The sequence below is a fragment of the Sapajus apella genome, unplaced genomic scaffold (assembly GCF_009761245.1).
Source record: "Sapajus apella isolate SASKATOON/1434 unplaced genomic scaffold, GSC_monkey_1.0 scaffold51, whole genome shotgun sequence".
Classification (NCBI taxonomy): domain Eukaryota; kingdom Metazoa; phylum Chordata; class Mammalia; order Primates; family Cebidae; genus Sapajus; species Sapajus apella.
In genome coordinates, this window is record NW_022436991.1 from 6,712,767 (window position 1) to 6,725,110 (window position 12,344).

At 45.1% G+C, this 12,344-nt stretch overlaps 1 protein-coding gene across 2 annotated transcripts in view; it reads left to right on the forward strand.

Annotated features, from left to right (window-relative positions):
- The window catches only part of VPS35L (VPS35 endosomal protein sorting factor like), a 142,933-nt gene that overhangs the window by 28,033 nt on the left and 102,556 nt on the right, over positions 1–12,344 (forward strand). For both annotated transcript variants that reach the window (XM_032242833.1, XM_032242832.1), the window contains exon 8: positions 8,526–8,610. In XM_032242833.1, coding sequence (XP_032098724.1) covers positions 8,526–8,610 — 85 coding nt within the window. The remainder of the gene's footprint in view (positions 1–8,525; positions 8,611–12,344) is intronic.

Below are 12,344 nucleotides of genomic sequence, written 5' to 3' on the forward strand. Positions count from 1 at the left end.
ATAGTCAGTCTAGTGACTAGAACACTAGAACTTACTCCTACTATGTAGCTGTAATTTTGCGCCCATTAACCAACCTCTCTGTGCTCCCCTTGCCCCTACCCTTCCCAGCCTCTAGTAATTGCAGCTCTACTCTCTACTTTTATGAGCTCAACTTTCATAGCTCCCACATGTGAGTGAGAACATGTAGTATTTATCTTTCTGTGCCTGTTTAACATGATGTCTTCCAGGCTCATTTGTGTTGCTGTGAATGATGTAGTTTCATTTTTTATGGCTAAATAATGTTCCTCTGTGTGTTATATTTCTGTGTGTGTGTATCATGTTTTCTTTATTAATCCATTTAAGTACATTTAGATTGATTCCCTATCTTAGCTGTTGTGAATAGTGCTACAATAAACATGGTACTGCATGTTTATATTCTTTCATATACTGATTTCCTTTTCTTTAGATGATAACCTAGTTGTGAGATTGCTACATCATATGGTAGTTCTACTTTTAGTTTTTTGAGAAATTTCCATACTGTTTTCTAGAATTGTTACACTAATTTATATTCCCACCCACAGTGAATAGGAGTTCCCTTTTTGGCCTGGTGCGGTGGTCCACTCCTGTAGTCTCAGCATTTTAGAAGGCCAAGGAGGGGGTATCACCTGAGGTCAGGAGTTCGAGACCAGCCTGGTCAACATGGTGAAACCCTGTCTCTACTAAGAATACAAAAATTAGCTGGGTGTGGTGGCAGGTGCCTGTAATCCCAAGTACTTGGGAGGTTGAGGCAGGGGAATCTCTCAAACCCAGGAGGTGGAGGTTGCAGTGAGCTGAGATTGCACCATTGCTCTCCAGCATGTGTGATAGGAGCAAAGCTCTGTCTCAAAAAAAAAAAAAAGTTTCTTTTTCTTTGCATTCTCACCAGGATTTTTTTGTTTCTGTTTTCAGAGGTGAGGTTGCCCAGGCTGGAGTGCAGTAGTTAATCCCGGACGTGATCATACTGCATTACAGCCAGCCTAGAAATCCCAGACTCAGGTGATCCTCCCACCTCAGCCTCCCAAGTAGCTGGGACTACAGGCACATACCACCATGCCCAGCCTATTTTTGTCTTTTTGATAGTAGCCATTTTCATGTGGTTTTCATTTGATGATTTCCCTGATGATGAGTGATGTTGAACATTTTTTTCACATATTTGTTGGCTAATTTGTATAACATCTTTTGAGAAATGTCTCTCCAGCTCATTTGTCCAGGTTTTAATTGGATTCTTTTTTTTTTTTTTCTGAGATGGAGTCTTGCTCTGTCGCCTAGGCTAGAGTGCAGTGGTGCAATCTTGGCTGACTGCAACCTCTGCCTCCCGGGTTCAAGCGATTCTCCTGCTTCAGCTTCCTGAGTAGCTGGGATCACAGCTGTGTGCCACCAGGCCCGGCTAATTTTCGTATTTTTAGTGGAGATGGGGTTTCACCATGTTGGTTGGGCTGGTCTCGAACTCCTGAGCTCAGGTGATCCACCTGCCTCGGCCTCCCAGAGTGCTGGGACTACAGGTGTGAGCTACCATGCCCGGCCTTGGATTATTTTCTTCAGCATAATATGTTTGAGGTTCATCCACATCATATTATGTGTGGGTACTTTGTTCCTTTTTCCTGCTGACTTGTATTCTAATGTGTGATTATCTTAAGTCGATGGGCATTTGGGTTGTTCCCACTCTCCGGCTGTTATGAATAATGCTGCTATGCACATTTGCATACAGTTATTTGTGTAGGCTTATGTTTTTATTACTCTTAGGTAAAATTTTAGGAATGGAATTGCTGGGTCATATGGTTAGGTTTAACTTGTTGAGAAATTGCCAAACTGTTTTCCAAGTGGCTCCAGCATTTACATGAGGGTTCTAATTCCTTCACATTTTCTCTGACACTCAGCATTGTCCATCTTTTTTTCTGTTTTCTTTTTTTTTTTTTTTTTTTTGAGACGGAGTTTCGCTCTTGTCACCCAGGCTGGAGTGCAATGGCGCGATCTCGGCTCACCGCAACCTCCGCCTCCTGGGTTCAGGCAATTCTCCTGCCTCAGCCTCCTGAGTAGCTGGGACTACAGGCACGCGCCACCATGCCCAGCTAATTTTTTGTAGTTTTAGTAGAGACGGGGTTTCACCATGTTGACCAGGATGGTCTTGATCTCTTGACCTCGTGATCCACCCGCCTCGGCCTCCCAAAGTGCTGGGATTACAGGCTTGAGCCACCACGCCCGGCCTCTTTTTGTTTTTTTGAGACAGGGTCTCACTCCGTCACCCACACTGGAGTGCCGTGCCACGATCATAGCTCACTGCAGCATCAAACTGTAGCCTCAAGTGATCCTCTCAACTCAGCCTCCTGAGTAGCTGGGACTACCGTGCCCAGTTTCATTTTTAAAGATGTTTTTTTGTAGAGACAGGGTTATGCTGTGTTGCTCAGTATGGTCTTGTACTCCTGGCTTCAAGTGGACTTCCCACGTCAGTCTCCCAAAGTGCTGGGATTACAGGCCTGAGCCATTACACCTGGCCTGTCATTTTTATTATAACCATTCTGTTATCCTATTGGATTTGAAGTGGCATGGTTTTAATTTGCATATTCCTAACACTAATGTTCAGCATCTTTGTACATGCTATTGGCCATTTGTGTATGTACAGTGAAATGTCTCTTCAAGGCCTTCCCATTTAAAAATTGTGTGATTTGGTTGAGTTGTAACAATTTTTTGTTGTTGTTGTTGGGAGGCAGGGTCTTGCTCTGTGACTTTAGATGGAGTGCAGTGGTGCCATCACAGCTCACTGTAGCCTCGACCTCCTGGGCTCTAGTGATCCTCCCACCTCAGCCTCCCTAGTAGCTAGGACTACAGGCATGTGCTGCCACACCCAGCTAATTTTTAAATTTTTTTGTAGAGACAGAGGGTTTCAATTTGTTGCCCGGGCTGGTCTCGAACTCCTGTTCTCAAGCAATCCTTTGATCTTGGCCTCCTAAAGTGCTAGGATTATAGGCATGAGCCAATGCACCTGGCCAGTTATATAACAGTTTTTAAAATATGTTTTTGATACTATTTCTTTGTCAAGTATGTGATCTCCTAGTCTGTGGCTTATCTTTTTGTTTTCACAATTGTGTCTTTGAAGTGCAGAAGTTTTTATTTAATTAATTAAGTTTTCTGAGACAGAGTTTCACTCTCCTTGCCCAGGCTGGAGTGCAGTGGCATGATATCAGCTCACTGCAACCTCTGCTTCTTGGGTTCAAGCAGTTTTCTTGCCTCAGCTTCCCTAGTAGCTGGGATTACAGGTGCCCACCACCATGCCCAGTTAATATGTGTATTTTTAGTAGAGATGGGGTTTCACCGTGTTGGCCAGGCTGGTCTTGAACTCCTGACCTCAAATGATCTGCCCAGCTTGGCCTCCCAGAGTGCTAGGATTACAGACGTGAGCCACAGCACCTAGCCAGAAGTTTTCAGTTTTAGCTTCCTTCATCAACTTTCTCATTTTAGCTTATGCTTTTGTAGTTGTATCTAAGAACTCTTTGCCTAGCTCAAGGTCATGAAGATTTTTTTCCCTTTGTTTTCTTCTAGAAGTTTTATAATTTTAGCACTTACATTTAGGTCAGTGGTTCATTTTGAATTACTTTTTATATGTGCTATAAGGTAACGATCTAAGTATTTTATTTTTTGCATGTGGAGCTACAGTTGTCTTAGCAACATTTGTTGAAAAGACTATTGTATTAGTCCATTCTTGAATTACTGTAAAGAACTACCTGAGAATGGGTGATTTAAGAAGAAAAGAAGTATAACTGACTCAGTTCTGCAGGCTGTATAGGAAGCATGGCTGGGGAGGCCTCAGGAAACTTTAAATCATGGCAGAAGGCGAAGGAGAAGCGGGTACAGAGAGAGAGAGAGACAGAGAGAGAAAAAATTGGGAGAGAACACATGCTTTCAAACAACCAGATCTCATGAGAACTGTATCATGAGAATAGCAAGGGGAAGCCTTCCCCCATGGTTCAGTTATCTCCCACGAGGCCTCTTCTCCCACACTGGGGATTACAAGGCGACATGAGAGTTGGATGGAGACACAAAGTCAAACCCTGTTAACTATCTTTTTCCCTACTGAGATCTTGGCACTTTTGTTAAAAATCAGTTGACTACTGGCAGCAAACTCAGACTACTTAAAAAACAAAATCAACTGACATAAATGTAAGGGTTTATTTCTGGCTTCTCACTGTTATTCTCTTGATCCGTAAGTCAATCCTTATGCTAGTTCTACATTGTCTCTTTTTTTTTTATTTTTTTTTTTTTTTTCTTGAGGCAGTCTCACTCTGTCGCCCAGGCTGGAGTGCAGTGGCGCGATCTCTGCTCACTGCAACCTCAGCCTCCCAGGATCTCTGCTCACTGCAACCTCAGCCTCCCAGGTTCAAGTGATTCTCCTGCCTCAGCCTCCCCAGTAGCTGGCATTACAGATGTGTGCCACCATATGCGGCTATTTTTTGTATTTTAATAGAGATGGGGTTTCACCGTGTTGGCCAGGCTGGTCTCAAACTCCTAACCTCAAGTGATCCACCCACCTCAGCCTCCCGAAGTGCTGGAATTACAGGTGTGAGCCACTGCGCCTGACCAGTTTCACATTGTCTTGATTTCTATGGCATTATAGTAAGTTTGAAACTGGATAGTATAGTCTTTTTTAAACAGGTTCTTGCTCTGTCTTCCAGGCTAGAGGGTACAGTGGTACCATCTCACCTCGGCTCACTGAAACCTTAACTTCCCAGGTTCAAGCAATTGTCCTGCCCCAGCCTCCTGAGTAGCTTGAGATTGCAGGCGCCCGCCACCATGCCCGGCTGATTTTTATATTTTTAGTAGAGACGGGGTTTTACCATGTTGCCCAGGCTGGTCTCAATTCAAACTCCTGACCTTGGCCACCTTGGCTGTTCCACCCACTTCGGCCCCCTAAAGTGCTGGGATTATAGGCATGAGCCACCGTGCCCAGCGTGGGTCATATAAGTCTTTTAACTTTATTCCTTTTTTTAAAAATTATTTTCACTGTTCTGGGTTCTTTCCATTTTGTATGAATTTTAGGATCAGCTTGTCAATTTTTACAAAATTAAAAAAAAAAAACCTTCTGGGATTCAGACAGGGATTGCATTGAGTCTGAAATCATCTTCTGGTGCATAAATTTTGCCAACTGTTGATGAGCATCTGGCTCTTTTCTTCTTTCACTCTATGGGCGATGTCGTACTTGGTCATGTCCATGTAAAGCGTTTTTCTAGATAAGAACCTATACCTAAGAGTGGAACTGTGCTGTACCTCTTCAACTTTTCCAGATAATGCTAAGTTAGTTTCCATAGTAGCTGGTGCCAACATACACTTGTAGTAGCATGTGGGTATGTGAGAGTCTGTGCTATTCAATGTTCTACCACCATTTGGTATGAGTAGATTTTCTATTTTAATTTTTCTAGTCATATTTTCTTGTGGTTTTAATTTGCAGTTCCTCGATTACTAATAAAATGAGCATCTTTTCATGCACTTAGAGGCTGTTGGGGTTTCCTTTTTTGTAAAATGCCCTTTGCTGATTTCGTTTGCCCATTTTTCCATTTTGTTATCTGTATTTTTCGTATTGAGTTTTTGGATTTTTAAAACGTATTCTGGATTGTAATGGTCTACTTCCTTCCTTCCTACTCAGCCACAGGATCTTTGAATGTATGCATTTGTTCTGGCTATTCAATTTTTTCTAAGCTTTTTTTTTTTTGAGACAGGTTCTTGCTCTGTCTCACATGCTGGAGTACAGTGGGGTGGTCTTGGTTCACTGCAACCTCTGCTTGGTTTGCTCAAGTGATTTTCCCACCTCTGCCTCCTGAGTAGTTAGGGCTTCAGGTACATACCATCATGCCAGGATAATTTTTGTATTTTTTGTAGAAACTGAGGTCTCACCACATAACCGAGGCTGGTCTCAAACTCCTGGGGTCAAGCGATCTTCCTGCCTCAGCTTTCCAAAGTGCTGGGATTACAGGCGTGAGCCACCATGCTCAGCTGGGATTTGTATTTTTAACACATACCTGGGGTACCTGATTCTTAGACAAATTTAGGAAGTGGCACCAAAGCTTTAAAAACTGTGACGTCTTCAAAACAGTAATTTAAAAAGTACCTTCAATTCATAAGATCATTATAGCTTTAACTTTGAATTAAAAACAAGATCTTGTTCCTGTTTTCCTTTATAAAATATATGTCCTATGAAACCAGCTTGGGAGAAAATCAATGCACAGATGTTTGGGAAGCCCCAGCTGTGTTTAATTTGAAATCCTCTGTTTAAATTCTCTCTCTCTCACCTCACCAGTAGGCAGTAACTCATCTCTGAAAGACCGTGCAACCCCAGCTCTGGGTAGAACTCAGAGATGTCACATCCCTAGGAACCGAGAACTGTGTATTGTAAACAGTCTCTAAGATTTGGAGTTGTTAGTTTTTTCCAGCCTTGAAATCTCATGGGGCAGTTGTTTAAGTTGGAACTCTCACAAAGGGCATACGAAAATCACAAAGTAAGGCATCAGGAAATGGAATTCTACGTACATCCAATTGCCACGTTTGGTGTCAGCACTATTGTTTTTACAGCTTACATTCCTGCCCCCCACCTCCCCCCATAACATCTGGGCTGTAAGAGGATGTTTCTTACTTTTAGGGGTGTAATGCTATGGAGAAGCTTGGTGACTCTAACAATGTAGATATTGGGTAACAGCACCAAACTGAAAACACGTGTCAAGCTATCTTTTGACATGGTGAACACTCTCGCTATTCTCTGCATGTTGGAATTGCTTATTAAATAATCCTTTCTAAATGTCTGAACATCTTTTTTTTATTTTTAAGTGACTTTTTTTTATGAGAGTCAACCATGGGGTGATGAAATGTAGCAAAGTTATTTAATTCCTTATGCTGACTTTTGAATTTATAAAGACTTCAGGGCATGGCATTAAATTTAGTTCTTCAAAATAGAAAGAGTTTTTCTGTTTCTGATGATAAAAGATGACTTAATCTAGGGTGTTTGGGGCCACATTGTGTGACTTTGGTCTTCTATTAAGAGTCCTGAGGCTGAGCGCAGTGACTAACTTTGGGAGGCCGAGGCGGGCAGATCACGAGGTCAGGAGTTTGAGACCAGCCTGACCAATATGGTGAAACCCCATCTCAACTAAAAATACAAAAATTAGCTGGGCGTGGTGATGTGTACTTGTAATCCCAGCTACTTTGGAGGCTGAGGCAGGAGAATCACTTGAACCTGGGAGGTGGAGGTTGCAGTCAGCCAAGATCGTGCCATTGCACTCCAGCCTGGGCAATAGAGTGAGACTCTATCTGGGGAGGGGGAGGAAGAGTCCCGAACACTCAATAGCAGATGAGTGCCCCCCCCCCCAAAAAAGAGTTACAAACACGTTGGCCAGGTGCAGTGGCTCATACCTGTATTTCCAGCACTCTGGGGGGCCAACGTGGGACGATTTATTGAGGTTAGGAGTTCAAGAGCAGCCTGAGCAACATAGTGAGAACCTGCCTCTACACACAAAAAAAAAAAAAAAAAAAAAATTAGCCAGCCGTGGTGGTACATGCCTGTAGTTCCAGCTGCTCAGGAGACTGAGGCGGGAGGATTGCGTGGGCCCAGGAGTTCATGGCTGCAGTGTGCTGTGATTGCACCAGTGCACTCCAGTCTGAGTAACAGAGCAAGACTTTATCACTAATAAAATAATAATAACATTTTAAAAAATTAAACGAAGAGTCCTGAACATGGCTGCAACCCTTTGGCCTGAATGAGATTGTAGAATTCAGCAATTCCCTGCAAAGCTGAAATGTTCTCAGCATTGAAGGTCATATTTCCAGAGTAACATGTATTCATTGAACTTATTATGTTCCTTTTAGGGGGGAGTTTAGGAGTGAGTATAAATAATCAGTGTGAGTTTTTGAAGCCTTGGGGATTTACTTATGGGGTAATTTCTCAGAAAAGAATGTTTAAGGATCCTGATCACCCTGAAATAAACAGAAGAAGCCAGCCTGCAAAGCAGTCGAGCAAAGATGGGGCCACAGACGAGGACTCTGAGGGAGAGACATGTCATTCAATTCTCTCAGTGGCTTTGAGTGCTTCCTGCTTCAGTATACAAGCAGGATCCTTTTGGATAAGGCTTTCCTAGAACAAGGTGATAGTGTATTTCCTTAAGAGGCTATGTTATGGTCTGGGTGCAGTGGCTCATGCCTGTAATCCCAGCACTTTGGGAGGCTGAGGTGGGAGGATTGCTTGAGGTTGGGAGTTTAAGGCCAGCCTGGGCAACATAGTGAGATCCTGTCTCTAAAAAAAAAAAAAAAGGAGGAGGGAAAAAAGAGACTGTTGTGAGCAGAGTCCAGCTCCCTTTGTCAGAAGCATAGTGGTTTAGCTTGTTGTTCGGTGCTCAGTGCCTAGCACAGGCCTTGGCACTCAGTAAGTACCTCAGCATGTTTATAGAAACCATTAATTTTTCAGGTCTGGAGTGTCCTTACCCATACGAGCCATGCCGGAGTGAATTTTCCCTTCTTTTCTCTTTTTTTAGTGTTCAAAGCTTCTTTCAGACACCAGTGTTATTCAGTTCTACCCAAGCAAATTTGTGCTTATCACCGACATACTTGATACATTTGGTAAGTACCTGTCATATGCATCTTAGATCTAGGAAATGTGTTTGTTTTGTCAAGAACTGGGTGGTAGAGTTTCTGTAAATTAGGCTCTGCTGTGGTTTAAGTTACTAGGTAAGTCAAGAGAGAGACCAAACCATCCTCCCCATGCCCATTAATAAGTGTGCTATTTTTGAAACATTCTAAAAGTTGATTTTTTCTTCTTTTTTTTTTTTTTTTTTTTTTTTTTGAGTCAGGGTCTTGCTCTGTCATCCAGACTGGAGGGCAGTGACACAGTCACACTGCAGTCTCGAACTCCTGGCCTCAGCCATCTTCCTGCCTCAGCCTCCTGAGTAGCTGGGTCTATAGGCTTGTGCCACCATGCCCAGCTCTTTTTTTTGGTAGAAACAGAGTCTGGCGATATTGCCCAGGCTGGTTTCAGACTCCTAGCCCCAAGTGATCTTTCTGCCTTGGCCTCCCAAAGGGCTGGGATAACAGGCATGAGCCACTGTGCCTGGCCTATTTTTCTTAATCTTTTGATAGACTAGTAAAGTGAATTAGTGAAGCAGGGCAGGCTGAGGCCACTAAGCAGCATGGGTCCCTTGCCATCTCCCGGGCACCTGAAACTGAATCTGGCATCTGTTCCCAGCCCTTTCCCTTTTCCCAATGAGTTTCTGTCTCTGCGAATCGCACCACTATGTACCCAGTTGCCTGAGCTGAGAATATGAGCATCTTCCCCCACATGCCCATGTCCAGTCACCCAGTTCTTTGGTTCAGCCTCCTACAGCTCTTCCCAGCATGTCCATTTTTCTCTTTCTTCACTGTTTTTTTTTTTTTAATTTTTGGAGTCAAAGTCTGTGTCGCTCAGGCTGGAGTGCAGTGGCATGATACTGGCTCACTGCAACCTCCGCCTCCGGGGTTCAAGTGATTCTCCTGCCTCAGCCTCCCGAGTAGCTGGGATTACAGGTGTGCGCCACCACGCCTGGCTAATTTATGTATTTTTAGTAGAGACAAGGTTTCACCATGTTGACCAGGCTGGTCTCAAACTCCTGTCCTCAAGTGATCTGCCTGCCTCAGCCTCCCCAAGTGCTCGGATGACAGGCATGTGCCACTGTGCCCAGCCTCCTTGTTAAACTTTAATCCCAGCCACAGTCCTCTCCCATCTGGATGCCTTCTTGTGTCACCTCACAGGTGGAGTGATCTTTTGGAGCCAGGTAGAAAGGTATAGACCAAAAAGAATAACCTGGAGGATCGGGGGGGCCCTTTGCTGCTTGGCAGTGGTTAGTTAAGCCAGAACATTGTGCCGTTAGCAGGTTGCTCAAACCACACAGGTCTCTAAGCTGTGTATGATTTGCCCCACAGCGAGGACCCCACCAGAACTAGGAAATAGGGTGCCTTCTGGGAGCTGAACACGTAGAATATCAGAACAGAGACATTCACTGTCTTATCAAGGAGAGACCAGTGGGCTCCCAACCCAGCAAGTCTTATCTGTAACCCATTGAAAGATATAATGTGTCAGAAAGCAAACTGTCAATCTGAGAAACCCATTCATTTCTGTGCATCCCAGTCCTGTCCAAGAGACTGGAGACCTAAGTGTGCTAGCTAAAACAAGTGACAGGAAAGCTAACTAGCCTTGGAAAAGGGGGTATTTATTGGCTTATGCTGAAAAGTCCAGGAGGTGCATCTGGATCCAGGAACCCAAACAGTGCCATTAAGACCTTGCCCTTGGGCCCGGCATGGTGAGTCACACTTGTAACCCCAACTCTTGGCTGAGCATGGTGGCTCACACCTGTAATCCCAGCACTTTGGGAGGCCGAGGTGGGCGGATCACGAGGTCAAGAGATCAAGACCATCCTGGCCAACATGGTGAAACCTGTCTCTCCTCAAAAAAAAAAAAAATACAAAAATTAGCTGGGCGTGGTGGCGTGTACCTGTAGTCCCAGCTACTCGGGAGGTTGAGGCAGGAGAATTGCTTGAACCTGGGAGGTGGAGGTTGCAATGAGCTGAGATTGTGCCACTGTGCTCCAGCCTGGCAATAGAGAGAAACTCTGTCTCAAAAATCAATCAATCAATCAGTAAGTAACCCCAACTCTTTGGGAGGCTGAGGCGGGTGGATCATCTCAAGTCAGGAGTTCAAGACCATTCTGGCCAATATGGTAAAACCCCTTCACTACTAAAAATACAAAGATTAGCTGGGCGTTGTGGCATGCACTTGTAGTCCCAGCTACTTGGGAGGCTGAGGCAGGAGAATCACTTGAACCCAGGAGGTGGAGGTTGCAGTGAGCCAACCACACACGCCACTGCACTCCAGCCTAGGCGATGAACCAGACTCCATCTCAAAAAACAACAACAAAAAAAGACCTTGCCCTTGGGTTGGGTGCATTCTCGAGCTTCACAAGGTGTCCTCAGCTTTTGCTGGCTTTACTGCTAGTGGTCCCAGGGCATGGAAAGAGCTGCTTTCTTCAGGCATTCCCACAGGAATTTTAGAATCCCATCTCATTGGCCTGGCTTGGATCACATGTCAGTCCTTGAGCCAGCTGTGGTATCTGGGGGATGAAGTGCACTGATTATCTAGGCCTGGGTCACCCCAAAACTAAAAAGAGTGATGCAGCTAGGAGAAGAAAGGGAGTGGATGCTACCTGGACAAAAATAAGAGATGTCCCAGCTGACAGATGGGCCCTGATGGGTTCAGATGGCCCAGAGTGGTGGTGTCATGTTCTCTGTAGGCCACAAGGGAGGTGTCAGCAAATGGAAGGGACAAAAATCCTTGCTTTGGCCGGGCACGGTGGTTCACGCCTGTAATCCTAGCACTTTGGGAGGCTGAGGCAGGTGTATCATTTGAGGTCATTAGTTCGAGACCAGACTGGCTAACCTAGCGAAACCCCATCTGTACTAAAAATATAAAAATCAGCCAGGTGTGGTGGTGTGCACCTGTAATCCAGCTAATAGGGAAGCTGAGGCAGGAGAATCACTTTAACCCAGGAGGTAGAGGTTGCAGTGAGCCAAGATTACGCCACTATACTCCAGCCTGGGCCACTGAGCTGATATTTCGTCTCAAAAAAAGGAAAAATTCTTGCCTTTATGGTGCTAATGTTTCCATAAAAGAGAATTTACAGAACAATTACATCAACCCAATTATATGTTAGACAATGATTCATGCTATGGAGAAAACCAAACAGTCGGGTCAGGGGATGAAGAGGAATGGAGGGGATTAGGTAAGGCGGTGAGGGTGCAGTTTTAAGTAAGATGCTCAGAGGAGGCCGCCCTGAGAGGTTACCTGAGCAGGTGCTTGAAGGCCGTGAGAGGTGAGCCATGTGAGTCTGTGGGGCAGAGGCCAGGGGCAGAAGAGGCCAAGGAATGGCTTGTGCAGAGATCCTGGGGTGGGAGCATTGGGAGCATACCAGGCTGGCCTGAGAACCAAGGAGGCCAAGAGGGAGGCAGTGGGACGAGCCAGGGAGAGGGGCAGAAGCTGACATGGCCAGAGATCGCTGTGGCCTTTGGGGCCACTGGAAGGACTTGGGCTTTGACTCTGACTCTGAGGGCAGGAGGGGCCACCAGAGGGCGTTGAGCAGAGGAAGGAGGTGATCCCATGTGGAATTTAACAGGCTCTGTGTTGATACTAGACTGTCGGGTCGGGGTGGAGCCCCAGGACAGTGGCTGCACTTCCGGTGAGAAGGCAGGGGTGGCGTGGCGCCAGGAAGGTGGTAGAGATGGTGAGAAGCTACCCAGGATGGGTGAGGGCTTTAGATTCTCAGGATAGA